The following is a 26,859-nucleotide window of genomic DNA, read 5'->3' on the forward strand; positions in this document are numbered from 1 at the left end:
TTAAGGACATTATCCCCGCACTTTGATTGACCCAATAGGCTGCCTGTCACTTGACAGGAAACTTAATAGGCAGCCTATATTGGTCCAATCGAAAGTGCGGGGATAATGTCCTTTAAAGTGATTGGAGCTGCAGGGGCTCAGGGCAGGACGAGTGGAGTTCTCCTCATTGCCAATTAGCAGGCATAAGTTCGTAGCGCTCACTGTGCTACTCTGATAGGGCATGTTAACTCTGATAAGGCACGCTATCTGTTATAGTGAATCAACCCTATTGAGTTCAATTGTAATGGAATGTGTATTAGTTGTCAGTGAATCTGTATAGTTTGTATATCTCTGCACAACCCAAATAAAGGCTGGTAAGTCCCTTCCTCCCCATCATAAATGAACCTCTTTTTTGGCTCTTGTGTTTCAAAAGATTTATTGTTTTGTTTTAACAACATAACTTGACAAACATGACAAATGTCGTAATTAGGTATCGTTATATACATCAATCACAGGGAATAACAGTGTAACGCATATAAACATACTGTATAACTATAAACAGTAACTGAGTGAGTTCTGCTAATGTGGGCTTAGTTTGTGCTCCTGAGGACTGCAGTCTACGTTCTGGCATGTATTAAAGTAAACAGGGGAACTAGTCCAACAGGAAAAGGGCCAGTGTTTTTGGGCTTTTGATGGTAGATTTCACTCCTTCTATTGAGTTCAATACATTTTTTCTATGGTTTCTTATTTCACGTATTCAGTTTTCGTTAAAACCATGACAAAGCACAAGCACTAATTATAGGATATTACCTCACCATTCTCTTACCATTTGTTCTTGTGGGCTTTGACAGGTCTTCATTAGACAAATGCTCTCCTTCAGCTTTTCCTTTCTGACTTAATCGTTGACCAACAACAGTCACATGGTTATAAAACTGGTCTCCAGTGACTTTATGATCCAGCGCAAGTGTGCGCAATGTGACACTTTTCCTGTGAGATTACCAAAATAGAGGTGAGTATAAATAATATTAACCAGTATGTTTTCAGGTTGAAAGATCAGTCCATTACATAAATTGCATTTATATCATTCTGTAAACGTTCACCAAGCCTTTGCAGCAAACATTCTACATTGCAGTATTTCGGTGCTGTCTTCTGAACTAGTCAGCCCTCTTACTAGTTTCTTTGTTCATCAAGACAGAAACAAAGAAACTAGAGTACACGGCCCATATGCAATTACCTTTCTCTTCTAAGAGATACTTTTTCATCTTCGAATTAGAATAACTTTTCAACACTTTGCAATTGAAAAAGTGCCAAAAAGAATGTGAAAAAGTACTGTCAAAACTATTTAAGTATTTTCTTGCTTGCTGGTGATTTAAAAGGCATTTTATTGACACGTTTAAAAATATAGCCAAGGAGAAAACTCAGGAGAAAAGGTTAATTGCATATGGGCCCACATGTCCAAAACAGCCATTCAGATTTAACCTTTTAGCAACCCCGCCTGCGTTATCACATATGAGATAATACAGGGCAGGGCATACACCGCAGGCTACATTTGTGTTGATATTTTTACCATATGTGGCTGCTAAAGTGTTAATGGACAACTGTAGTAAGAGGTATATGGAGGCTGACATATTTATTTACTTTTAAGCAGTATACTAGTTTCCTGGCTCTCTTGCTGACCACCTTTAAAGGGAAGGTTCAGGGTGAGGCAAAAAAATAAATAAAAATAAAAATCCACTTACCTAGGGCTTCCTCCAGCCTGTGGCAGGCAGGATGTGCCCTCAACGCCGCTCCGCAGACTCACGGTGGTTTCCGGTGGTTGTGAGCCTGCGCAGTACAGCCCGGAGGACGTCCGATGACGTCAGCGCGCCCACGTGAAACGCAGATTGGAGCGCAGAAGAAGCCCGACCTGGCAGCCGGCCTGGCCATGTCGCGTCGGCCACCGGAGACCACCGAGAGCCTGCGGAGCGGCGCCGAGGGCACAACCTGGCTGCCACGGGCTGGAGGAAGCCCCAGGTAAGTGGATTTTGATTTTGATTTTTTTTTTGCCTCACCCTGAACCTTCCCTTTAATACTTTTAACCATAGACCGTAAACAAGCATGAAGCAGATCAGGTGTTTCCAAAATTATTGTCAGATCTGACAAGATTAGCCACATGCTTGTTTCTGGTGTCATTCAAACACTACTACAGCCAAATAGATCAGCAGGACTGTCCGGTAACTGGTATTGATTAAAAGGAAATAAATATGGCAACCTCCATATTCTTCTCATTTAGCTGTCCTTTAAGTTGAACTAAGCCGGCCATACATTTTGCTTTTTATAGCAGATTAGGGAAACTAACAATATCTCCATGATTATTGTTTCCTACCACCTTGCACTAACAATATGATATCAAATCTAATATCTAATCTATTAAAGAGAACCCGAGGTGGGATTTCATTATGTTAGTTGGGCACAGAGGCTGGTTGTGCACACTAACACCAGCCTCTGTTGCCCCATGGTGTGCCTCTAGGACCCCGCTGCGCTCCGCTATACCCCCCGCAGTGCTAGCGACACACAGCGTGTTGCCAGCACAATGTTTACCTAAGCCTGTCTGTTAGCGCCGCTCCCCCGCCTCCTCCGTATCGGCGCTACCCACCCGCGTGACTTCCCTCCAATCAGCGGGAGGGAAGGGACGCGGGCGGGTAACGCCGATACGGAGGAGGCGGGGGAGCGGCGCTAACAGACAGGCTTAGGTAAACATTGTGCTGGCGACACGCTGTGTGTCGCTAGCACTGCGGGGGGTATAGCGGCGCGCAGGGGGGTCCTAGAGGCACACCATGGGGCAACAGAGGCTGGTGTTAGTGTGCACAACCAGCCTCTGTGCCCCACTAACATAATGAAATCCCACCTCGGGTTCTCTTTAAAGCGTACTTGAAAGGAAAAAAATTGCCCCTTATGGGGTATTTACCTCGAGAGGGGGAAGCCATTGGATACGCAAGAGGCATCCACCATCCTCCTCAGCAGAGGTGACCCAGCACTGGGACCCTTGGAAGTCTACTTCTTTTCACTTGTTGCTGCTGCGTGCAGGTGCACTAGCGGCTTTCCATTCGGCGAAAATAGCCGAGTCCGCTCTGGTCCGCTCTACTGTGCAGGCATCTGAAACTGCTAGTGCACCTGAATGCAGCAGCAATAGATGATGTTATTGTTTTGTTTTTTCCATGACCTCTCTCCTGGGTGGGTGCTGCGGTGGTGGGGGTGGGTCGGGCACCGCCCCCGGGGATGTCCGGGTGACACTTTGTTGATTTGGATGGTTGCGCCCCCTGGACGTTGTGTTGCTGTGCCCGCCCTCCTCCGTCCCGGCTGGAGTGATGATGCAATGCCTCTCCTCTGTTCCTCCTTGTGGGGGCTAGGCTGGGGGCGGGCGGGCCCTGTGCGCCGCGATTGGCTGGGCGCCACCACAAAGTGTGCAAGGTAGTTGCAGCTTGACAGATGCTTAAACCACACCCACCTGAGGAAACCGGAAGTATCCGGTGAAACATGTTGTGGGCTAGCGTGGTTTGCCTGGCGTGTGTTTGATCGCTGCCCCGACGCTCCTCATCACTCTCTCCCTGTCAGACTGCCCATACCTTTCCTCACCTGCCCTGGCTGTGACCTTCTGCCTGCCACACGGACTCTTGCATGGTGAGAAGTGGCCTGTTTGGACGCCACACTATATGGATGCACTTGCAGGACATTTGGAAGCTGGACACCGATAAATCGGTATGTTACAGACTCTATGTTGTGTGAACTTGTGCAGCTGCTACTATTAACCACATACAGTGTCGGCTTCCTCTGCTTGCTGGCTTTGAAGCACTTCTGATGCATCTGTGGCTTTACCACCCTGCTTTACTACCCTGCTACTAATATCATCAGCATTTATTACCGCTGGCATAATGTGCTTTGATCTAATGCTTCCTTTATCTGCTTCATCTTGAACAAACAGCGGGTTTTTGTTGAATCAACTCTAACGCTGTATGGTCTGCTATTACATTCAAGTGAACTGTCTTAAAGCAGGAGCATATACTGTATGTTCCCTTCACTATTGTGAAACAACTTTAATGGAACTATTACATCTCATCAGAAATTAATGTGCTGGAGCAACATTGATCAGCATAATTACTGGTACCAGTGGCTGTGAACATAATCATTTACATGGGGAGGTTTGAGAGTCTGGAGTGCGGTTGGAGTATGGTGTGTGAGCAATAGGGTGATCTGATCAACCTTGCTTGGCTTTTTAAGATTTCTTATTTTTGTATGATGCAATCAATAAAATTATTATATTTTAATAGATAAAAAGGTCTTTGTTGATGTTATTGGGATATACACCCTCCTCATCTTTCCTCTAAAGCTTTGTGTAATTGTTTTTTTCATGGCTGCCAGGCTGAGGAGGGCGGGGGAAGCCTCATTAGGAACCAGAGGCTTCCCCCTCCCGAGGTAAGTATCTGTTTTCTTCTAAATTACAAGTTACAGGTTTACTTAATATAAAATAATCTAAATAATTTGTTTGGATGCTTTGGGCAACTGTCACACTTTTGCTTTCCGTTTCTATGTATATGTTTTGATAAATCAGCCCCAGTGATTTCTTTTTCTGCCCACTGTTTACCAAATTATAGTGTTGGCCAAATTTTACTGTTTTCGTTTCTTGGACCATGTGATGGAATAGGCCCAAACTCTTTGGGTCGGCTGAACAGCCAATTTGAACACCATTGATGTCAATGGGGGGGGGGGGGGGTCTTTAGTTAGTTTTCTGGACTGTGTAGAGCTTGTATAGCCTCCAAATATATTTTAAAAAGGCATATCAAGACTCACACAGCTGTGCATAACACTGTACAAGCCAAGAAAAACGAGGGGGCTTTTATGTTGCTGGCCAGGCCATTATATGGGGCTATTAAGAGAACATGCAAGATTTTATACAGGCCTCTGAGTAAAGGCAGAGCTCTGAGGGGATTCCTCCAGTCAAAAAATTAGCCAGGTTTCACAGTTCTGTTACAAGTAATATACAGGCCCTGAGGGGGTTCCTCCTGTCAAAAAAAATTGCCTGGCTTCACAGCTTGTGTTATGCGTCACACCCTGCGAACACATTTTGTGCTACTTTATTAACTCAACTGTGATGATGAGGAGGAACACTGGCCTACAGTGCAGATATCAATATAGTTAAAAAATATATATATTAGAATTTTTTGCCAATACTTGTTATGTTATGCTTATGCATCATACTCTGCAAACATGGATAATATGGCAGGATAAAACCCTGGCTGTAACTCATAACTGACTGTGACGTTCAACTCAGCAGAGATTCTATCTATCTATCTATCTATCTATCTATCTATCTATCTATCTATCCATTTGTCAACAATACAGTCTAACTACCTATCCATCTATCTGTCTATCAGCAACACAGCAATGTCACAGGTTAACAAAGGCTGCAGCCAGTGATACAGTGAAGTTGTGTTACCAGCAAACGTCAGCTCACAAGTGCTTGAGGCAGTAAAGCTCTCTACTTACATGGGACAATGGCTGCCTGTGATGCTGTGGTGTCAGACAGCCAATTGACTGAGTGTCACAACCAAGAGGAGGATAGGACCCCCTTCCCCCCATGATCAGAGGGCCCGAAGCATTACGGCGGAGCCTGTAGAATTCCCCCATTGAATATCTCAGTTTTTTGTTTTTATTTTGGGTTGGCATGGACTGAATTAGAAAAGCCATTTTTGGGCTGAAGTTACCTATGACCTTAATTTGAACACCAACCCTATTGAATGATATGCACACTTACTTATATGCTGTCTCCTCCGGTGATGGGATGGACTCTTTGGGCCAGTTGATGAGACAGTTGAGAAAAATCAGGCAAGCTAAAGCAGACCATCCCAACATAATTCCCACGAATGAGACACCTGCCTCATATATAACCTGCAGAAAGATTGCTACGTTACACAAAAACTTTTCACATCATTTGGATTCATAAAATAATTAGTATTTACTTTCCCTCCTTTTTCCTTAGTAAAAAGTAGAGGCTGTATCCGAGCAGCCTTTCACCCCACAGTCCCCACTACCTCCCACCACTATGTTCTTTCTGGTGGCTTCCACTTCCTTTACTACCCATGCATGAGGTGGTGTATGTTAACAAGGATATTGGAAAAGCTGTTCTTGTAATATACTTCAATCTTGCAAAGGCCGTGTATACTGATATCCACAACAGCCTGGTACAGAAATTGAGGATGCAGAGGAAGAATTTGTGTACATGGCTAAAGAACTGGTTTATGGACCGAAGGCAAAGATTTGTGGCCAATGATTACAATTAAAATAGGTGACTGTTAACAGTGAGGTCCCATGCGGTTCTGTATTGGGTCCGGTACTCTTAAATGTATACATTAATAACCTAGTATATTACGTAGAACAGAATTTTTACACATGATACAAAGTTATGCAGAATTATCAACATGTAGGAAGACAGTGACATAATGCCGAAGCATCTGGAAAGGATAACAACTACAGTATATGGCAAGAAAATGGCAGATGCAATTCAATGATGGAAAATGTTCAGTCATTCATCTTGACCATACCAATTGTCTAGCACCATACAGAATAAATGGGATATGGGCAGGGCCGGATTTCTGGCAAGGCCACATAGGCCATGGCCTAAGGCACCAGAAATTTAGGGGCGGCTCAGTGAGGGGCAGTAAAGCTATTCTCTGCAGCCATCCATATCTACAAGAACAGATTTAACCTTCAAACTCCCTGTCTTGTACTACTGTCGTCCCTGCAAGACCTGTAATCTCTATCCTGCAGGTACACTTCAGCCTAACACTCATGGTGACACAATGGTTCCATCATTAATGAGATAACAAGCAAACATAACTTATAATCTATACGCATATTACTAAAATAGTCATTGTCTGTGACAACTGACATCCAATGAGGGAAAGTAAACAGAATTCTCATTGGGGCACACAGAGATAACAACCAGACGGTATAGTTGGCCTTGGGCGGTGAAAAGTACAAATCCGGCCCTGGATATGGGGACATCAACCTTGGAGAAGGCATTCATAATAGCACCTAAAGGACAACTTTAAAAGTTAACTAAAATTCTAAATGCCACATATATTTCTAGCAAATAGCAATACAAAGGCGTTTTTTCATCTTTACATTTTTTGATGTGAAGAAAATGACTTAAAAAATAATAAACAAAAATTAATACTCCTATGGATTAGTGTATTAGGGTGCATTTGGATGCATTTTTACTTTTTGGCCACAAGATGGTGCTAGACTAAGTTCTATGTTGAGTAAATATAACACGGAACCAAACGTTTACATTTGTTTCTGTCGGATTTTTGTTAATCAGGTGATCGGGGATGGAAACAGCTGTTATCCATTCCCCGATCACAGAGGGACAGGATTGTGACGATTGCAGACGGGAGACAAGCGGCGATCGTGAGCGGTGTCGGTAAATAAACAGTACGCTTATCTACTCCCCTGTGGCTGAAGTGAAGTTCTGTGGGGAGTAGATAAGCGTACCAAGGGTTCCCAAGTGGTTAAGGGTTCCCAGTAGATACATTTCATCACATATGCAGTTTTATGTGTTTTTTATGTAGACATATTCTCTTTTACTTTTAATTGAAAAATCCACATTTGTGCAGTTTTTCAGGTGTAATCATAATTTTCCATGCCAAACAAAATACTTACTTTGAGAAGTGGAAATGTAATGGCGGATGATGCATAAGATCCAATCATTAAAGACATCATTGTGGAACGTAGGTTTCCAAACATATTTGGTAGCTGCAAGAGATAATTGTGAGAGATCCGGTTACAAAATGATACAGTGCGACCATGCCAACAATTACCAGATGAACTGCATGGAGATGCTCACAGCAACCCCTTCCATACATAATGCAATAACCTTTCTAGGTAACCAAAGACAAGAAAAAGGATGCACACTAACTCAATATACTATTGAATTACAGTGAGAGGAATATGGAGGTTAACATAGTTCCTTTTAAACTAATGCCAATTTCCTGCCGAACCTATGGAATATGTTACCGCAGGAAGTAGCTATGGCAAATTCTATATCTGCATTTATATAATAATTGCAGTATTTGTATAGCACCTTTCTCCTGTCAGACTCAAAGCGCTTGCGAGGCAGCCACTAGAGCGCACTCAGTAGGCAGTAGCAGTGTTAAGGAGACTTGCCCAAGAAACTCCTTACTGAAATAGGTGCTGGCTTACTGAACAGGCAGAGCCGAGATTTGAACCCTGGTCTCCTGTGTCAGAGGCAGAGCCCTTAACCATTCCACTATCCAGCCACTACACTAGGCAGCTTGGATGCTTTCCTTGTATTGAAGGACATCCACAGCTATAACTACTAGGTAATTCCCGACAGTGTTGATCCATGGATTTTATCTGATTGCCAATTGGAGGTGGAAAGGATTATTTTCCCTTTTAGGGCTAATTGGTCCAAGTCTTGTAAGGTTTTTTTTTTTTTTTTGCCTTCCTCTAGATCAACAAAGATATGTAAGGTTTCAGGCTAGTGTTGTACCATATATTCAGGTTGAACTCAATGGATCCATGTCTTTTTTCCAAGCCAACTATGTAACAAGGAGCCTGATGCACTATACTGCGGTAAAATTGCCTTGTGCAGGGAACAAACAGCAATGTTACTGTTGCTAACGCGGGGGGAGCACCGCACAGTAACCCTTTTAGCACCGCACATTAACACTTTAAGCGCCAAGGGCATTACCAGGTGCGCAGGTTAACACCGTAACGCCCTCAGAGCTAACACCCAGGGGTGTGGTGCTCCCCTGGCATCAGTAATAGTAAAATTGTTGTGCTCTTCCTGCGCACTGCAACTTTACTGCAACATAGTGCGTCAGGTCCCATGTCTGTAGTACTTCAATCTAATGCCCTAGAAAAAGTAAACAGCTTAGAGATATGACTACAGTCTGACCACACTACCTGCATGTTTGTTTCAAGTGTGTGATTGAGATAATACTGAAGCCAAAAAGATCAGTTGGGCAGGTAGGCATTTGGTATTGTGTAAGGGAAATACATATGGTAGCCTCCAATATACCAATCACTACATGGACAGTTTACCGCAGTTTATCAATGCAAAATATTTGACAAATAAAGTGAACTGATTTTAAAAGGAATGTCTTGGTCTGTCAGCATTGGCTTCCAGAGCTTTAAGAGGGGTTTTCAACGAATACTCCAATAAAAGAGGGCATGCAGGCCAGCGTCAAGATAACAGGGGCAGCATACATGTTTCCCTCTTGCCTTGTGAACAGCAATATGAATGCTTGGGTTGGCAAAGTATCTGGAAAGCTTTTTAAAAAAGAAAGTACATTTAAAAAATACAAATGAATTCTTGCAATATCAAAATTAAAAAAAAATTCCCAATCTATGTTGAGTTTTTGTATAATGTCAGAGGATGTTGAGTAAAATTCCTTTTAGCAGTATGTATGTAACAGATTGGGAAAGCCACGCCGCGCATTATCCAGGGGATGCATTGCCTACAGTCAATAAAAATATGCTTCACTGTCACTGTTAATGTGCCATATCTGCAGTGGTGCCCTTACAGTACGGTAGGATGCTGCATGCCGTTATACCACATCCGCCGCACTGTTAGTGTTGCATAGGTGGTGCATTGTACAATCCAGCAGTGAGGGTAGAAGCCACCAGAATTGGCTCTTATGAACAGCTGACATATTAACCATATTGGGGACCAGATGCACTATGCCCATGAAAACCAGGATTAGGGCATAGACAGGGCTGGATTACTGGAAAGGCCAGAAAGGCCTGGGCCTTATATGGCTGCAACCCAAAGGGGCACCTGGGCATGAAATAGGGGTTACTTCATATGAAAGAGAAGGTTAAACGTGGGGAACAAGACATTAAAACTTAAGCTGATGAAAGAGGGGCTGCAGTACATACTGTAGATGATATACATGGAAGCCGGGGCTGTGCATGGAATGGGAGGGGCACTGCTGCACATGGGACCTCCAACACACATGGCCTGGGGCAGGAAAAGTATAAATCTGGCCTTGGGCATAGAGTATTTCACATAGTATGTTTGCAAAAGTGGGCCAATGGTCACCCTATATGCCGCTATAGGATAACCCTATGCTGTCTCATTTATATACGATCCTAGTACAGTTCCAGCCCTGGGGGAAAGGTGCCACAAATTCATGAAAATCTTGCCCAAATCAGGATTGATAGTCAATACGAGCATGATTTGCCTTATCTTTGTATACCCTATTCCCTTCCATCTTCTGCTAAATCTCTTACAAATATCAAAATTGTATTTATTTTGGATCTCAAACAATAAATGGCTTAAAGAACCACTATAGCGAAAAAATTGTAAAATTTAAAATGCTCACATATAAGTGTACATTTCTCCCAGAGTACAATGTTTTATAAATGACTTTTTTCCTATGTTGCAGTCACTTACAGCAGGCAGTGAAAATATGACAGATCTGACAGGTTTTAAACTAGTCTATCTCCCCAAGAGGGATTCTCAGTTATTTCTTTATTTACAAAAACACTTACTGGACTGAGTAGAGACTGTAACTGGAGCCGCCCGTTGTTCAATTAGGCTAATATAGCTTAACCAAGCTACAACCGTATAGGTATCCTACCTTATCGGTGTCTTGTTTCAGAAAAGACAGGATTTGTCAGTAAAATTGAATACATTTTATTGTAGGTGCACTTGACAACGCGTTTCGTGGCAAAAGCTGCTTCCTCAGGTCAGTATCGTGCTTTGAAAGCAAGGGTAGTAAGTCCTGGGCGCCGTTACTGGACTGCAGTTGCTCAGTTCAACTGCCAAAATAGTGTGCAAATGAATAGGGAAGGTGGCTGATATCATTGTATGGATCCTTTCCCAGGGAGTGCTTTTGTAAAGAATAAAGAAAATTCTTAGAATCCCGCATGTGGAAATGGACTAGTTCAAAATCAGTCAGTTTTTTACTACCTAGTGACAGCAACATGGGAGAAAAGTAATTTATACTGCATTTTACTGTGGGAGAAATGTACATTTTATGTGTATGTATTTTTAATTTCAACATTTTTCACGATCGTGGTCTTTTAACATTGGGACTGTCTGCAAAAACATTTAGATAAGTTGCTTTTTCCTTGCAAGTTCGATTTTACTGAATACTTCACAGAAACCTCCTGTTGTTTTGTGTTGACATTTGTTTGAACTTGTTATCAGTATCACATCAAGTAACGTGACAGCGTTTGGAAACAGAGTTCTTTTCTCAGAGTAAAATATTCTGTAACCAACAGTGCTTGTTTGCAGCCCACATACAGTAAATGGAGCTATCCCAGGTGATAAAAGGAGGGCAGGTAACAGATCTGGCCAATCAGGCAGTGTTGTGGTCACACACCTACTTTAAAAGTCTTGTTTTGGCCTGCATCAAGGGCATAAGGAGAGACAGTTATAGAAACAACAATGTGTATGTGACAGCAGCAGCAAGTGTGTCACAGGGTTTCCTTCCTGCAGTTTGTACTGATGAATATTCCTGTGGTATACAGGGTCACATTACTTCTGTGTTCTAAACAAAATACATGTGACTTGATGAAATGGCTTAAGGAATGATATTAGCATTGTATCAATTCTAAAACCATTCTTGAAAAATACAATCTTTATATTATAAATAGAAGCCTTGTAAACTGGGATTTTTTTTAACCTATAAACATAGCAGTCTCTAAACAGCACACATATACATCATACATGCTCATTGTGAATATAAAATCCCAGAAAGCAGCATTTACAGGGCTTGTATAGCTGTGTGTTCCCCTGGATTAGGGGGAGGGGGGGAGAAGATCATTTTCTGATCCCATTCAGATAAGAAAGGGATTGATCTGATAGCCACATTAGCTGGCAAACATGTATGGGCACCTTAAAGTGTACCCGAGGTGGGCCGGGGGGTATATTCCCTGCTCTATGCCATGCCTCTGTGCCCCTCTCAGCCCCCTTATTTTGGTGGGACAGCAAACTTACACTGTTATACAAGTTGTACACTGACTACTTTATAACAAAGTCTTGTCCTATGAAAAGCGTTGTACTATGAAATATATTATAAAATATTTACTAAAATGTTAGCGATGCACTCAGCTTTGTTAGATTCTGTATATATATATATATATATATATATATATATATATATATATATATATATATATATATATATACATACATACAGTGGGATGCGAAAGTTTGGGCAACTTTGTCAATCGTCATGACTTTCCTGTATAAATTGTTTTTTGTTATGATAAAAAATGTCAGTTAAATATATCATATAGGAGACACACGCAGTGATATTTGAGACATGAGATGACGTTCATTGGATTTACAGAAAGTGTGCAACAATTATTTAAACACAATTAGGCAGGTGCAAATATTTGTCATTTTAATGTCATTTTATTGCTTCCAGTCATTTTATTGCTTCCAAAACCTTTAGAACTAATTATTGGAACTCAAATTGGCTGGTAAGCTCAGTGACCCCTGACCTACATACACAGGTGAATCTAATTTTGAGAAAGACTATTTAAGGGAGTCAATTTTAAGTTTCCTTCCTCTTTTAATTTTCTCTGAAGTGTAGCAACATGGGGGTCTCAAAACAACTCTCAAATGACCTGAAGACAAAGATTGTTCACCATCATGGTTAAGGGGAAGGATACAGAAAGCTGTCTCAGAGATTTCAGCTGTCTGTTTCCCCAGTTAGGGACATATTGAGGAAATGGAAGACCACAGGTTCAGTTCAAGTTAAGGTTCAAAGTGGCAGACCAAGAAAAATCTCGGATAAACAGAAGCGACGACTGGTGAGAACAGTCAACAGTAAACCCACAGACCAGCACCAAAGGCCTAAAACATCATCTTGCTGCAGATGGAGTCACTGTGCATCGTTCAACCACTGGCGCACTTTACACAAGGATATGCTGTATGCGATAGTGATGCAGAGGAAGCCTTTTCTCCACCCAAAGGACAAACAGAGCCACTTGAGGTATGCTAAAGCACATTTGGACAAGCAAGCTTCATTTTGGAATAAGGTGCTGTGGACTGATGTAACTAAAATTGAGTTATTGGGGCATTATGCGTGGAGGAAAAAGAACACAGTAATCCAAGAAAAACACCTGCTACCTACAGTAAAATATGGTGGTGGTTCCATCATGCTGTGGGGCTGTGTGGCCAGTGCAGGGACTTGGAATCTTGTCAAAGTTGAAGAACGCATGGATTCCACTCAGTATCATCAGATTCTGGAGACCAATGTCCAGGAATCAGTAACAAAGCTGAAGCTGCGTCGGGGCTTGATCTTTCAACAAGACAATGATCCTAAACACTGCTCAAAATCCACTAAGACATTCATGCAGAGGAACAAGTACAATGTTCTGGAATGACCATCTCAGTCCCCAGACCTGAATATAATTGAAAATCTGTGGTGTGAGTTAAAGAGAGCTGTCCATGCTCAGAAGCCATCAAACCTGAGATGTTTTGTGAAGAGGAATGGTCCAAAATACCTTAAACCTGAATCCAGACTCTCATTGGATCCTACAGGAAGAGTTTAGAGGCTGTAATTTCTGCGAAAGTAGGATCTACTAAATATTCATTTCAATTCTTTTTTGTGGTGCTCCAAATTATGCACCTGCTTAATTTTGTTTAAACAATTATTGCACACTTTCTGTAAATCCAATAAACTTCACTTTACTTCTCAAATATCATTGTGTGTTTCTCCTATATGATATATTTAACTGACATTTTTTATCGAAACAACCAACAATTTATACAGGAAAATTATGACGATTAACAAGGTTGCCCAAACTTTCGCACCCCACTGTATATATATATATATATATTATACACTGTATATTATATATATATATATATATATATATATATATATATATATATATATATATATATATATATATATATATATATTCCTTTAAAGGGATTCTGAAGTAAAAGGGATATGGATGCTGCCATATTTATTTCCTTTTAGACAATACAGATTGCCTGGCTATCCTGCTGATCATCTGCCTCTAATACTTTTAGCTATAGACCCCAAACAAGCATGCAGATCAGATGTTTCTGACAACAATCTGACAAGATTAGCTGCATGCTTGTTTTAGGTGTGTTCAGACACTACTGCAGCCAAAAAGATCAGCAGGATGCCAGACAATTTGTATTGTTTACAAGAAAATAAATATGACAGTCTCCATATCTGTCTCGCTTAAGGTTCCATTTAAGTCATCAAATCCTCCCATTGGCTCGATGGAGGGACGCTGGTGTGATGCAGGGGTGATAAAACTCAATCCTGGAAAGGGCCAAAATCTAAAACATAGTCTACGTCGCAGGCCAAATTGTTAAATTTTAACATTTATTGAACAATCTCAAACTCAGTGGTATAACTATAATGACTGTCCCCTTCTGCAGAGTAGCCTAGTGGAGGATGTTGGTTATTTACCTACTTCCAGAGTTTTTCTGATCTTCCTGACAGCCACACACACTGTGCTGCATTCCTCTGGCTCCCAATGCATGTCATGTGATCGGGAGAAGTAAGGAAGGAAGCACAGAGTGTTTGACTGCCATGAAGTACAGTAAGCACACAATGCATTGCTGAAGCAGGTAAATATTACACAGCTCCACTGTGCTACTCTCCAATGTGGGGAGATTGGAAGGGGTGTATCAGCCAACCAGGGGGGATTGTGAGTATAGATCCCAGGAGGTGGCCTCATGCTTATTTTGTTGGGGGGTGGAGTCCCATGGTTTTGGGCTAGTCCATCTCTTCATGGGGGATTCTCATGGATTTATTTATTTTCAAAAGCACTTGGTGAATGGCAGTTGCACTGTCCAACTGCCAAAAAAACCCTGCAGCGAGCAGGGAAACTGGCCAGCATCATTGTTTAACCACTTGCCGACCGCACGCTTATACCGTGCGTCGGCAAAGTGGCAGCTGCAGGACCAGCGACGCAGTACTGCGTCGCCAGCTGCAGGCTGATTAATCAGGAAGCAGCCGCTCGCGCGAGCGGCTGCTTCCTGTCAATTCACGGCGGGGGGCTCCGTGAATAACCTGCGGGCCGCCGATGGCGGCTCGCAGGCTAAATGTAAACACAAGCGGAAATAATCCGCTTTGTTTACATTGTACGGCGCTGCTGCGCAGCAGCGCCGTAAGGCAGATCGGCGATCCCCGGCCAATCAGCGGCCGGGGATCGCCGCCATGTGACAGGGGACGTCCTGTCACTGGCTGCACAGGACGGATAGCGTCCTGTGCAGCCCGGATCTCCAGGGAAGGGAGGTAGGAGAGGGAGGGGGAGAATGTCGCCGCGGAGGGGGGCTTTGAGGTGCCCCCCCCCCCCCGCAACTAGCCTGCACGCAGGAGCGATCAGACCCCCCCTGCACATCATCCCCATAGGGGGAAAAAAAGGGGGGCGATCTGATCGCTCTGCGTGCACCCTGATCTGTGCTGGGGGCTGCAGAGCCCACCCAGCACAGATCACAACAAACAGCGCTGGTCCTTAAGGGGGGGTGAAGGGTGGGTCCTCAAGTGGTTAAATCCTTTTTAGGGAATATCTTTATGAAGAATAAAAGCCTTGCTGAGAATCCCCTATGAAAAGATGGACTAGTCGCTTCTGTCAGATTTCTACTACCTAGTGTAAGTGACAACAACATAGGAGAAAATTAATTTATGGCTCATTTTACTGTGGATAAAACATACTTCTTATTTGTCTATGTTTGCACATATTTTACATTTTTTGATATAGTGCCCCTTTAATACTGTTTAATGCGTTACTACGCATTGTGTAGGGAAACATGGACACTTAAACGGAAACTGAAGTGAGTAAAATTAGTTAAAATAAACACGTGACGTAGCTGCAAATGAATATTACATACTAACCTCACTGTCAGTTCCTCTCAGAAGCTCACCATTTTCTTCTTACAGTGATCCCTTTCAGTTCTGACAATATTTTGTCAGAACTGAAATATACCAGTTGCTGTCAGTTATATATCAGCAGCTGTCAGTTACAACTAAATGTGCAAGGTAATGTCCATGTTTCCCTATGGCTCAAGTGGGTGATATTACAGTTTAACAGTGTGCTGACCAGGAAGCTGTTATGGAGTAATGGCCATTTTTAAAATGGAGGTCGGAGAATTCCATTGATCACAGTGGACAAACAAGATGCAGGAGTGGAGAAACAGATTGAGGAGTAGACTACACCGGAGGTAAGTATGACGTGTGTACGGTTATTTTTACTTTTTATGTTCAGTTCAGGTTCTCTTTAACTGCATGTCAGTTGTTCTTTCAGTTACAACTGACAGCAACTGATAAGGGGCTTGATTCACAAAGCCATGACAACTCTTATCACGGTTATAATGTGCGTAACAGTTTTCGTGCGCAATCGCGAATTTTCACACGTAATAGTGAATTTTTGCAATTGCGCAGAAAAACCATTACACGTGTTGTAACGCACGCAAAACGCTAGCGGACCGTGATAAGAGTTACCACGGCTTTGTGAATCAAGCCCATCGTGTGAAAAGACCATGGTTTTTGTTGTTGCTGTTTGTCTGTGTAACATCATTTAAAAGCATAAATAATTTTATAAATTTAGAAGCCGTTTAAAATATAGAAAAGTGTTTGTCAGAAATGTCACTTACTGTTAGAGATGTGAATGTCAAGCAGATACCTCCAAACCCATTCAGGGACAAGGCAAGGAATATCACTGGTGATAGTACTGAAAAAATGACAAAAAAACCCAGGATAAGGACTGTTTGTAACAAACATAAATATAAGGGAATGATTCGTCAGTGAGGAGATGTCACTTGTTTTCTCAGCATCTAATGTCAGATTAAGTTATACACTAATATACTACTTAACACAGTATGGTTTTTACGTGTGTGCATAATAGAGAAGCCTATACTATGTATGTATTATCATTATGTAGTAATGTATACAGTAATTCTAACATTTTCTGCAGTGCTTTACATAGTACAATGACCGAGTTAAGTCACTAACTTTCCCTCAAAGGAGCTCACATTGTAATCCCTACCATAGTCTAAGGTCAATGTTTTGTGAGAAACCAATTACAACATTTTTCAGAAGTGAGAGGAAACTGAATGCGAGAATATTTACACTCCAAGCAGATATTGTCCTGGCTGAGGATCAAACATTGCAATCTATGTCTGCAAGGAGTAAATGCTGGTCACTTGGCCACTATGTATGTATGTATGCATCTTTCTTTTCTTCTTTTTTTTTCTTATTTAATTTTGTAAGAGCACAAAAAAATAATAAAAGTTTTTAACGATGTCCTAGTAGGCATGTAAGCCTCAGTAAACAAAGACCCACCACCATAACTGCTCAAATCAATGAATAAATGGTTAGCTGCCTCCTCTCCCCCCATTGGGTTGTTTACGGACCAAGGATGTGAATTTACTTTGTATGTTAATGTGCAGAAATCTACTAGTGTTTAATACTACACTTAGTGTCTTTTATTTTCATTTACTACTGGAACAACGCTAATATTCGAAAGGAAAACACACCAGGACCGATAGGATATTTTGATCACTGCCGCTATCACACACACTAAGGAAGCAATGCGTGTAACTAAGGAAGGCACACTCCTTACATGGCAGCGAGCTCTTCTATGGAAGGCGCGCATAGCGCGCACTACATGCTAAAGCAGCGCAGCTTGATGAATCAATCCCCAAATATGAAAACAAACATTTTTTTTCTAAGCAGCACTATTTAAAAATAAACAGTTAAAGCGTACTTCCATTTTAATTCAACTTTAATTAATTTATAGCTCTTTAACTCAGTTAAAGTGGAGTTTCCTCTATGAACACACATGTGTGTGTGCGTGCGTGCGTGCGTGCGTACGTGTGTGTCAGATCTTCTTTAGATGGTTTAAAATGAAAAATAAAGAAATAAATACCTGAGGGATCATATCCAGCGAGTGCTATCAGAGCACAGGACAGCGCAAAGCAAAAACTGAAAAAATTAGAAAAATTTGTTTTAAATGAAAAAAACGACCTGTCACAGTAAGCACACCATGTAAAATTACCTTTTTACAATATATAATGTATATAAATAAAGTTATTCACTACTAATACAACTGCACTTAGGCCTGCAACCTTTGGAGTGTTTTCAGCTGCGTTTTGCACTTTCGAGGAATCACTGCTGATTCCCAAAGTGCTTGAGTAATGAAAGTCTATAGCCGTGATTTCCTTACCGCGATTGCTGTTTGCTGCAGCATTTTCTGAGTCATTTGATGTAGGGAATGCAGGGCCCAAAATCACATTCACTGAAATCGCTCTGGAAATTGCTGGTTTTAGTGGCAAAAAAAGCTAAAAGAAGGCTAGCATTTTTTAGAGTGATTTGCGATTTCTCTCAGCCCTCACACTTATAACTGCTCTATCATGTCTTATAGTGTTACTTGTCATTATGACTATCAATGAGTAATCATCCATACATGTGCCGACAGCTTTAAAAATGCAGAGAGGAAAAGTCTGTTAAAGATATAGCATTGTTGTCAGATGTGTGAAGCATGTACTGGCTATTAGTTACCACTCCGACAAGTGAGTGCTGTACATGCCTCAGGCCTAGAAGAAGTATAGAGATGATCACTTACAGCTTGGAAATGTAATAGTTACTGGCTGGTAAAAACCCAGCAGTCACTATTATTATTATGACCCCTTTTTCACAATTCCTTATAGTGTACTTAAAGGGACTCCGAGCAGTAACAAAAATCAAAATCTGAACTTACCTGGGGCTTTCTCCAGCCCACCGTAGGTCCGGAGGTCCCTCGGCATCCATCTAGCTCTTCTTCCTGAAAGGTGACGTCAGTCGTCGCCACGCCGGCTGCCTTGCGTCATCACGGCGGCCGGCGTGACAGTACTGTGTATGCACTGTTTAATCGCGCTTGCGCAGTACTGTCACGCCGGCTGCCGTGATGACGCGAGGTGGCCGGCGTGGTGACGACTGACGCCACCTTTCAGGAAGAAGGAGCCCGACACTCGGGCCCAGTGTCGCCATTTCTGACCAGGGCCTGGGAGAAGAGCCAGATGGACGCCGAGGGACCTCCCGACCTACGGTGGGCTGGAAAAAGCCCCAGGTAAGTTCAGATTTAGATTTTTGTTACTGCTCGGAGTACCTTAAAGTGAAACTTAAGTGAAAATAAACTGATGAGATAGCAATTGTATCTATCCTCCTACTTCTAAAAATGACTTTTAGATATCCCACAGTTTTATGTTATGTTTAAAAAAACTTAAAAAAAAGTAGAGTTATTGTTTTATATTAGCTCAATGACACAGGTGGTCCTGTGTCTCAGAGTGCTGAAATATATGAACTATTGACCTTTTTTATCTATCTCTGCTCTCAGAAGCCCAGTTCTCTGCCAGGAAAGCTGTGATTCCTTATCAGAGAGGGATTATATAGTTTGACTGGGTCCTGACTAGAAAAAAACTGTCAGTTGCATAGCTTCAGGCAGTGAAAGAAGAAAAGTAACACAGCATATTTATTTGTGTGCTTGGCACTGTATATACACGTCTATCTCATTATGACCATGTCACTTACAGTAGCCATTCATGAGTAAAATTTTTCAGTATATTTAATCAGTTTAATTGAGTAATGTAATTAAGTCAAAAGAATAATCTTTTCACTTTCATCTATCTGATCAATGATCTTATGACTAGTCAAGGCCGGATTTACCATAAGGTTCTGTAGGCACCTGCCTACAGGCGCCTGATAATAGAAAATCCCCTCCCCTAGTGCCCTCCTTCCCTATGCAGAGTACTGATGAGAGTGTAAATGAGAGCTTACTCACCCGGGTCTCTGCATTCCACTGACAAAATCTCCCTTCAGTCAGGGGCACCTCTAGCTACTTTATACTGAGGGTACTAACTACTTAATACTTGGGGGCATTTCTAGCTACTTAATATTGAGGGTACTTCTGGCTACCTAATACTAAGGGGCACCTGTAGCTACCTATGTTGGGCATGGAAAGTAAGGGAGAAGTGACGCTGGGACAGCCAGCACTGGTGCAGTTTGGTGGCGGTTTATAGGTTCATGGAGGGTGAAGTCTGAGGTGCCAGGACATCTGTGCCTATAGGCTCCCGTGACATAAATCCGGGCCTGTGACTAGTGTTTTTTATTTTCTTTTTATATTCATCTGATGCTGGGCATACACGGATAGATTATGCGCCGGAATCTAGCCGCTCGATAGATTCCAGCGCGTCCCCGCTCGTCCCCGCGGGCGCCCGAATCGATTCCCGTTCGTCCCAGCGGGCGCTTCTTATCTGCCGCTCCTTTTCTTCCATTGTCCGCCCATGGGGATCAAGCGCGGAAACGATCCGGCGCGGTGATCGGACACGTCGGAAATTATCAATCGAGCCATCAGCGGCTCTATTGATAAGAAGAAACTCACCGTATATGCCCAGCATAAGACATAATTGGGAATGGTGCCAAATTTTCCTTGACTGATGGCGGGTCATTAGGCAGCTGTAAAGCTGTGTAAATGATTAACCCCTTTGGGACCAAGGACGTTACAGTTGTGTCCTGTGATGCTGAATAGACGTAACTGTAATGCTCCTTGTTCTTGCTGTTTGCAGCCGAATGGGGAGATTTAGCTGTCATATGATAGCTGACATCTCCCTTCACTGATCAGGAGCCATGGCGATGTACTTCTGTTTGCGTGATCACCACGATTGCCACTGATCGTAGTGATCACCAGGCGGAGGAAGAATAGGACCCACTCAACTCCCCTGACGGGCCTCCGGTGATCAGCGCTCCACCTCCGCTCTGCCTGGCATCCAGCTTCACACTGACCCTGGTGTCGGGTCCCGGCTTGATGGCATCATCAAGCCTGGACCCGGAACTTAGCAGCAGTCCACGGCTGGATGGAAGGGAGTGTGGAAGCGGGGAGAGCTGCTCGTTGCAGGACGTTGCAGGGAGGTGAGTAATTGCTGGCTGCCTATACTGGGGACTCATATGCCAAGCTATCTATAATGGCAAAATATACCATTGTATAGCCTGCCCCTGAAGTGCTTAAGAAGTGGGGAAATAGCAGCATATTTTTTTATATTTTTCAAAAGTCTCTGATACGATTTAATAGAGGGGAGTACAGAACAAATATCCTAACATTATGCAGGAGAACAGAGGCGCCAAAAGGATAAAAGGAAGCTAAATAAGCTTAAAAAACAAATTCTTGGTAAACAGAGGAGGTAGTGGTGGACTTACCTCCTCCAAGTAGACACACAACGACTGTAGTAAATACAGTCAATATATTTTATTTATGAACTCCAAATATGCAACGCGTTTCGCAGGTTTGATCCTGCTACATCAGGCAATAGCAACGGAGCAATAGCATATGTGGTCAGTAGAAGAGCCAGGCACCTCTACGCAGAGGTGCCTGGCTCTTCTACTGACCACATATGCTATTGCTCCGTTGTTATTGCGTTGTTATTGCCTCTACACAGAGGTGCCTGGCTCTTCTACTGACCACATATGCTATTGCTCCGTTGTTATTGCCTGATGAAGCGGGATTAAACCTGCGAAACGCGTTGCATATTTGGAGTTCATAAATAAAATATATTGACTGTATTTACTACAGTCGTTGTGTGTCTACTTGGAGGAGGTAAGTCCACCACTACCTCCTCTGTTTACCAAGAATTTGGTTTTTAAGCTCATTTAGCTTCCTTTTATCCTTTTGGCGCCTCTGTTCTCCTGCATAATATTGAGTCCACCCTGTGTGGAGGGTTGAGCCCCCTTTTTCTCATCTACAGAGAGCGACTTCTTATTCCTGAGTGGGGTCAGGAAAATCTCCCCACCTGCCTTTACAGTGGTTGCCTAATGGTAACCCTGGTTTGTGAGTATTAATATTTACTCTATCTAGTAACCATTTACCAGTACATATTACACTATTGGGGCTCTTGGTGTTCCTTGTAAATATCCTAACATATTTTGGAGAGGCTGCAGTTGGGAAAAGGTAATAGATAAATTCCTAGAAAATACACACAAACAATATTAAAAATACGCCTGCATATTAATCATCCATGGCGAATGCATGCAAAGCTGAATAGGTCAGCATATTCGGGATGTCCTAAAGCTGCGAGTGTGTAGAAATTTACCGCAGGTACATCTTGCAAATAAATTGAGATTACAAGGAAAAGGGTGAAAAAAGAAGGAAAGTCAGAGAGAAATAGAGGAGGAAATAAGTAGTAAAGTTTAGGAAAGAGAGTGGGGAAGAGGGAAGGTGGGTGACTGGGGATGGAGGGCAGCCGCTAGGGGTCACAACAGCCAAGGGACCCAATATTCAGAGGTTAATTCATGAAGGAGTGAGCAATACAGGAGGAATCAGCTTGACCCTTCCTAAGTACAATTGTATGGCGTTTTATACAGCATATTGATCTGTGTTTTTAAATTCAAACCACCTGGATCATGTAACCCAATTGTTCATGTCTATTGTGTGTGTATACAATGTGTAAGGTCCATTCCTTGATAGGGGGTGGGGACTGATATTTCCAGTGGCTTAATATTAATATCCTAGCTGCCATTAGAAGATGTCTAATAATGGACTTCTGATATTTTTCACTGACCACAGGGTACTGTGTAATGGCCCATACTCACGGGCTACAATTGTCGCCGCAACCACGTGACGCGCGCGTGTTGCGGCGACAGGTCGCCCGTGAGTATGAGGCGCAACACGGGCGCGCACCCCGAACCGTCGCTCGTCGCTGCTGTCGCCAGGCGATTGGCGCGGTCAATCGCCTGGCGACAGTTGCCGCGCAACTTCGCAGCAACTGTCGCTAGTCCGCGTGTGTATGCGGACTAGCGACAGCAACCAGCAGGGAATACCCTGAGCTTCTGGCGGGGGGAGGAACATCAGCGACAGCTTCCGTCGCATCAGTTGCCAGGTCCCTCCGCCGTGTGTATGCGGAGGGACCTGGCGACGAGTAGTCGCCTATCTGTCGTGCACACGCTCCCGTGTGCTAGCGACAGCAACAATTTGTAGCCCGTGAGTATGGGCCATAAGAGAAAAAAAAATCCGCTGTGCTAGGAGACTAACAGTCTGTTAGGCCATAAATCAAAGTTTTGACCTCTGTCCAAAAGTCGCTGAGTTTCTTACAGCTTCATAAGGTATATATGAGGTCTCCCTTTTCAATTCCACACCTCCAGCACAGTGGTGAAGTGTGTGGGAACTTACGTTGTCAAATTACAGCATCTGAATCAGAGTTGCATTGCGGTGAATAAATTAATATTCAACCAACAGGTTTTGATCAGTGAGAACTTGTCATTTGTTTCATCTGGCCACATTTGACCCCTGCCTTTCCTTAACAGTAGGGATGAGGGAGCGAGATCTACAAGTTTGATTTCACTGCAAATCAGGCTGATTTCACTTATCGAAAAGCTCAGCACAATTGCTAGGTGATTTCTGACGAAATTTTGCATTTTACATTAAAATCAATCGCATATACTGCTACGGTTATTAATAGCAAAGCTATTGGTGGTACAGTATGTTAGGAGTAAGTAGAGGAAACAAATTACAAAAAACGTATTTGAAAGGAATTTTTGAGAAAACTGATTTTAATGTTACAATAGAAAAAATGTTGTTTTAAATATGGTTAAATGACAGATAATGCATCCTGCTCATCAGTATTGCAGCTGTACATACTGTATATCCCCGTCCATCATAGTCTAGGGCCAATTTCGGTGGAAGCCAATTAACTTATCTGTATGATTTGGGGTGTGTGAGGAAACCGGAGTACCTGGAGGAAACCCACAAATACACAGATAGAGGCCTGGCTGGGATTTGTAAACGCCCAATAATTCAGAGGGGCTCACCATCTAATCTTCCTAGCACAATCTAGGGCCAATTGGTGATGAAGTCTGTTAGCCTAACAGCTTGTTGCTAGAGGACAATGAAACACCCAAAGGAAATCAAGATGAAGGTGAGAACCAAAACTGGATTAAGACCATACAGGGCCCAAAGCAGGCCCCTCTCACCCAACCACCCCCTTAAAAGGCTATCTCCCCAGTATGGGTAACTGGATGTACCCCCAGTATAGGTAACTGGATGTTTTCCCCTATAGGTGGCTGGATGATTTCCCCAGTATAGTTAGCCAGATCCTCCCTCCCCCCCCACCAGTATAGGTAGCCCGATGATGCCCTAGTAGTGGTAGGCAGCTGTCCCCCTACTATAGGTAGCCAGCTGTCCTCCAACATAGGTATCCAGAGAATCTCCTCATTTAGGTAGCCAGATGATCCCCACCCACTGATTGGGTCCAACATACAACTTAACTGTTGGCTGATAGAATGAAACTTTTGGAGGAATATTTACCATAATTAATGTCATATCAAATACATATCTGTTGTGTGGTGCAGAGAGCTAGAAATCTTGATATTCTTCCTTGTTAGCACCAGTCATGTTTACACAATTACACATTTCATACCTATTTCTCTGTATCCAATTGGAATAAGCTACAGTCTGTACACCAGGGGCTAACCAGCTTGCAAAGCAGGCAGGCACATGCATCTGACAAAGGTTTGAACTCCTCTGGTACATCCAATGTGAAAAAGTTATAGCTTCCTTTTACCTTCTCTTGAAAGGTGTGGGTGAGTTCCTCAAAGAGGCTATTATAAACCGTGTTACCACACTGCCAGGATATATCCATTACATGTGCCCTCGCAAAGCATTTCACTTCGGAGGATTTCAGTACATTTAAACTTTGAACCCAGCTGTATACTATTTTTCTTGTTTTTAAAGAGACTCCGTAACAAAAATTGCATCCTGTTTTTTATCATCCTACAAGTTCCAAAAGCTATTCTAATGTGTTCTGGCTTACTGCAGCACGTTCTACTATGACAGTCTCTGTAATAAATCAACTTATCTCTCTCTTGTCAGACTTGTCAGCCTGTCTCTGGAAGGCTGCCAAGTTCTTCAGTGTTGTGGTTCTGTGATGCATCTCCCCCCTCCAGGCCCCTCTCTGCACACTGCCTGTGCGTTATTTAGATTAGGGCAGCTTCTCTCTTTTCTCTCATCTTTTACAAGCTGGATAAATCCTCCTCTGAGCTGGCTGGGCTTTCACATACTGAAGAATTACATACAGGCAGAGCTGTCTGCACTCTGCAGTAAGAAACAGCCTGACACTTCAGTGGAAGATAGCTGCAGGGGGAAAGAAACACACAAATGATCTCTTGAGATTAAAAAGGAAGGCTGTATACAGCCTGCTTGTGTATGAATGTATTTTCTATGTGTGGACATACTGTACATCAACCTACTTCCTGTTTTGGTGGCCATTTTGTTTGTTTATAAACAAACTTTTTAAAACTGTTTTTAACCACTTTTAATGCGGCGAGGAGCGGCGAAATTGTGACAGAGGGTAATAGGAGATGTCCCCTAACGCACTGGTATGTTTACTTTTGTGCGATTTTTAACAATACAGATTCTCTTTAAGTTTTAATACGTTAGTAATGGTAAATTTAAATCAATGATTTAAATCATAATTGCTAGTCCTGATATTTCACTATTCTTGTGCACATTAGGAATGTCACCAAAGAGCCTATTATGCTTTCCTGTAATGGCTATAGTGGAAACATGGGATTCTTTCTTTGATCGTTATTGCGGGCACAGTAAATTCGGGCGCCTGAGGCAAGTGGACAAAAAGGGCGCCGCCATTGACTGCCATATGAATTATAGTTTGACGGGCGCCCACCGGGAAAAAAGGGCGCCGGAGAAAAATAACGTTTTACAAGCGGCGCCCGGAGACTTTTAATGTTTTATAACTGCTTCTCATGATTACACATTATTTAATGATTTATAATTTTTTAAACATTATTTTTAAACGAAAAGCAGCACAATATTTTTTTTAAAACTTTATTAATGCTTATCACAGGGGGGTCTTAGGTTTAGGCACCACCAGGGGGGTCTTAGATTTAGGCACCACCAGGGGGGTCTTAGGTTTAGGCACCACCAGGGGGTCTTAGGTTTAGGCACCACCAGGGGGGTCTAGGGGTTAGGGGTAGGTACAGGGAGGGTTTTGTGTGAGAGTAGGGTTAGGTATAGTTTTAGTAAAATTCTTATTAATCTTTTATAAAACGTTATAAAACATTTCACTTCTTAAACGGGGAAGATTAACGTTTTTACAATTGCCGATTTCATACACATTATTTAATGATTTATAACTTTATAAAACATTATTTTTAAACGAAATATAGCACCATTTTTTTTCAAACGTTATTCATGCTTATCGTTTAAAATCCTGCGCCCTTTTTTCCCGACGCCCTTTTTTAACGTACGCCGTTATTGCACAGGAGGTTGAAAAGAATACAGTAAATGGACCCACTTGGCCTTTTCCATGACTTTCCCTTTGGGCTTTTATCTACACTTGGTCTCCTGGAAGCAGATCCTTAGGTCTCACCACATCTTCAGCTGGAAGGGTATTTGTTACCTGTTGGAAACAAAACTTTACAGCTCTAACCAGTTCTTGCAAATAGGTTTCCCTTTCTTCACCTAGTGCTTTCAATGCTGTTATGCCGTCACCGTACTGAACCAGGTAAAAAAGGCGCAGAAGCCCGTACAGAAAAAATGGTGCTGCCATAAGTGGCTATAGTAAAAGCCGTAATTTGTGGCGAAGTAAGGAAATTTGGGCCCATGGTGGCACCCACTATCGGGCACCTCAAAATTTACCTTCTTTGCCACAAATTGTGTCTTCTAAAATGGCCGTGATATGCAGCAAGGAAGGTCAGTTTCGGCATCTGATTAGTGGTAATGTCAGTACATTTCAGTGCCTTATAGCAGGTTTCCCCAAGCCACTGGCGCTGAAATGTACTGTCACTGCCGCTATTCAGGTGCCTACCTGGGGGTAGGTTTAGGCACACCCAG

General features: G+C 42.6%; 1 protein-coding gene across 1 annotated transcript in view; it reads right to left on the reverse strand.

Annotated features, from left to right (window-relative positions):
* Positions 1–26,859, reverse strand: part of SLC43A1 (solute carrier family 43 member 1) — a 113,558-nt gene that overhangs the window by 54,752 nt on the left and 31,947 nt on the right. The window contains exons 4-8 of the mRNA XM_068258184.1: positions 17,914–17,969; positions 16,640–16,716; positions 7,678–7,770; positions 5,771–5,904; positions 806–966 (exon numbers count right to left, since the gene is read on the reverse strand). Of these exons, the coding sequence (XP_068114285.1) occupies positions 806–966; positions 5,771–5,904; positions 7,678–7,770; positions 16,640–16,716; positions 17,914–17,969 (521 nt within the window). The remainder of the gene's footprint in view (positions 1–805; positions 967–5,770; positions 5,905–7,677; positions 7,771–16,639; positions 16,717–17,913; positions 17,970–26,859) is intronic.

Source organism: Hyperolius riggenbachi, chromosome 10, assembly GCF_040937935.1.
Source record: "Hyperolius riggenbachi isolate aHypRig1 chromosome 10, aHypRig1.pri, whole genome shotgun sequence".
Classification (NCBI taxonomy): Eukaryota; Metazoa; Chordata; class Amphibia; order Anura; family Hyperoliidae; genus Hyperolius; species Hyperolius riggenbachi.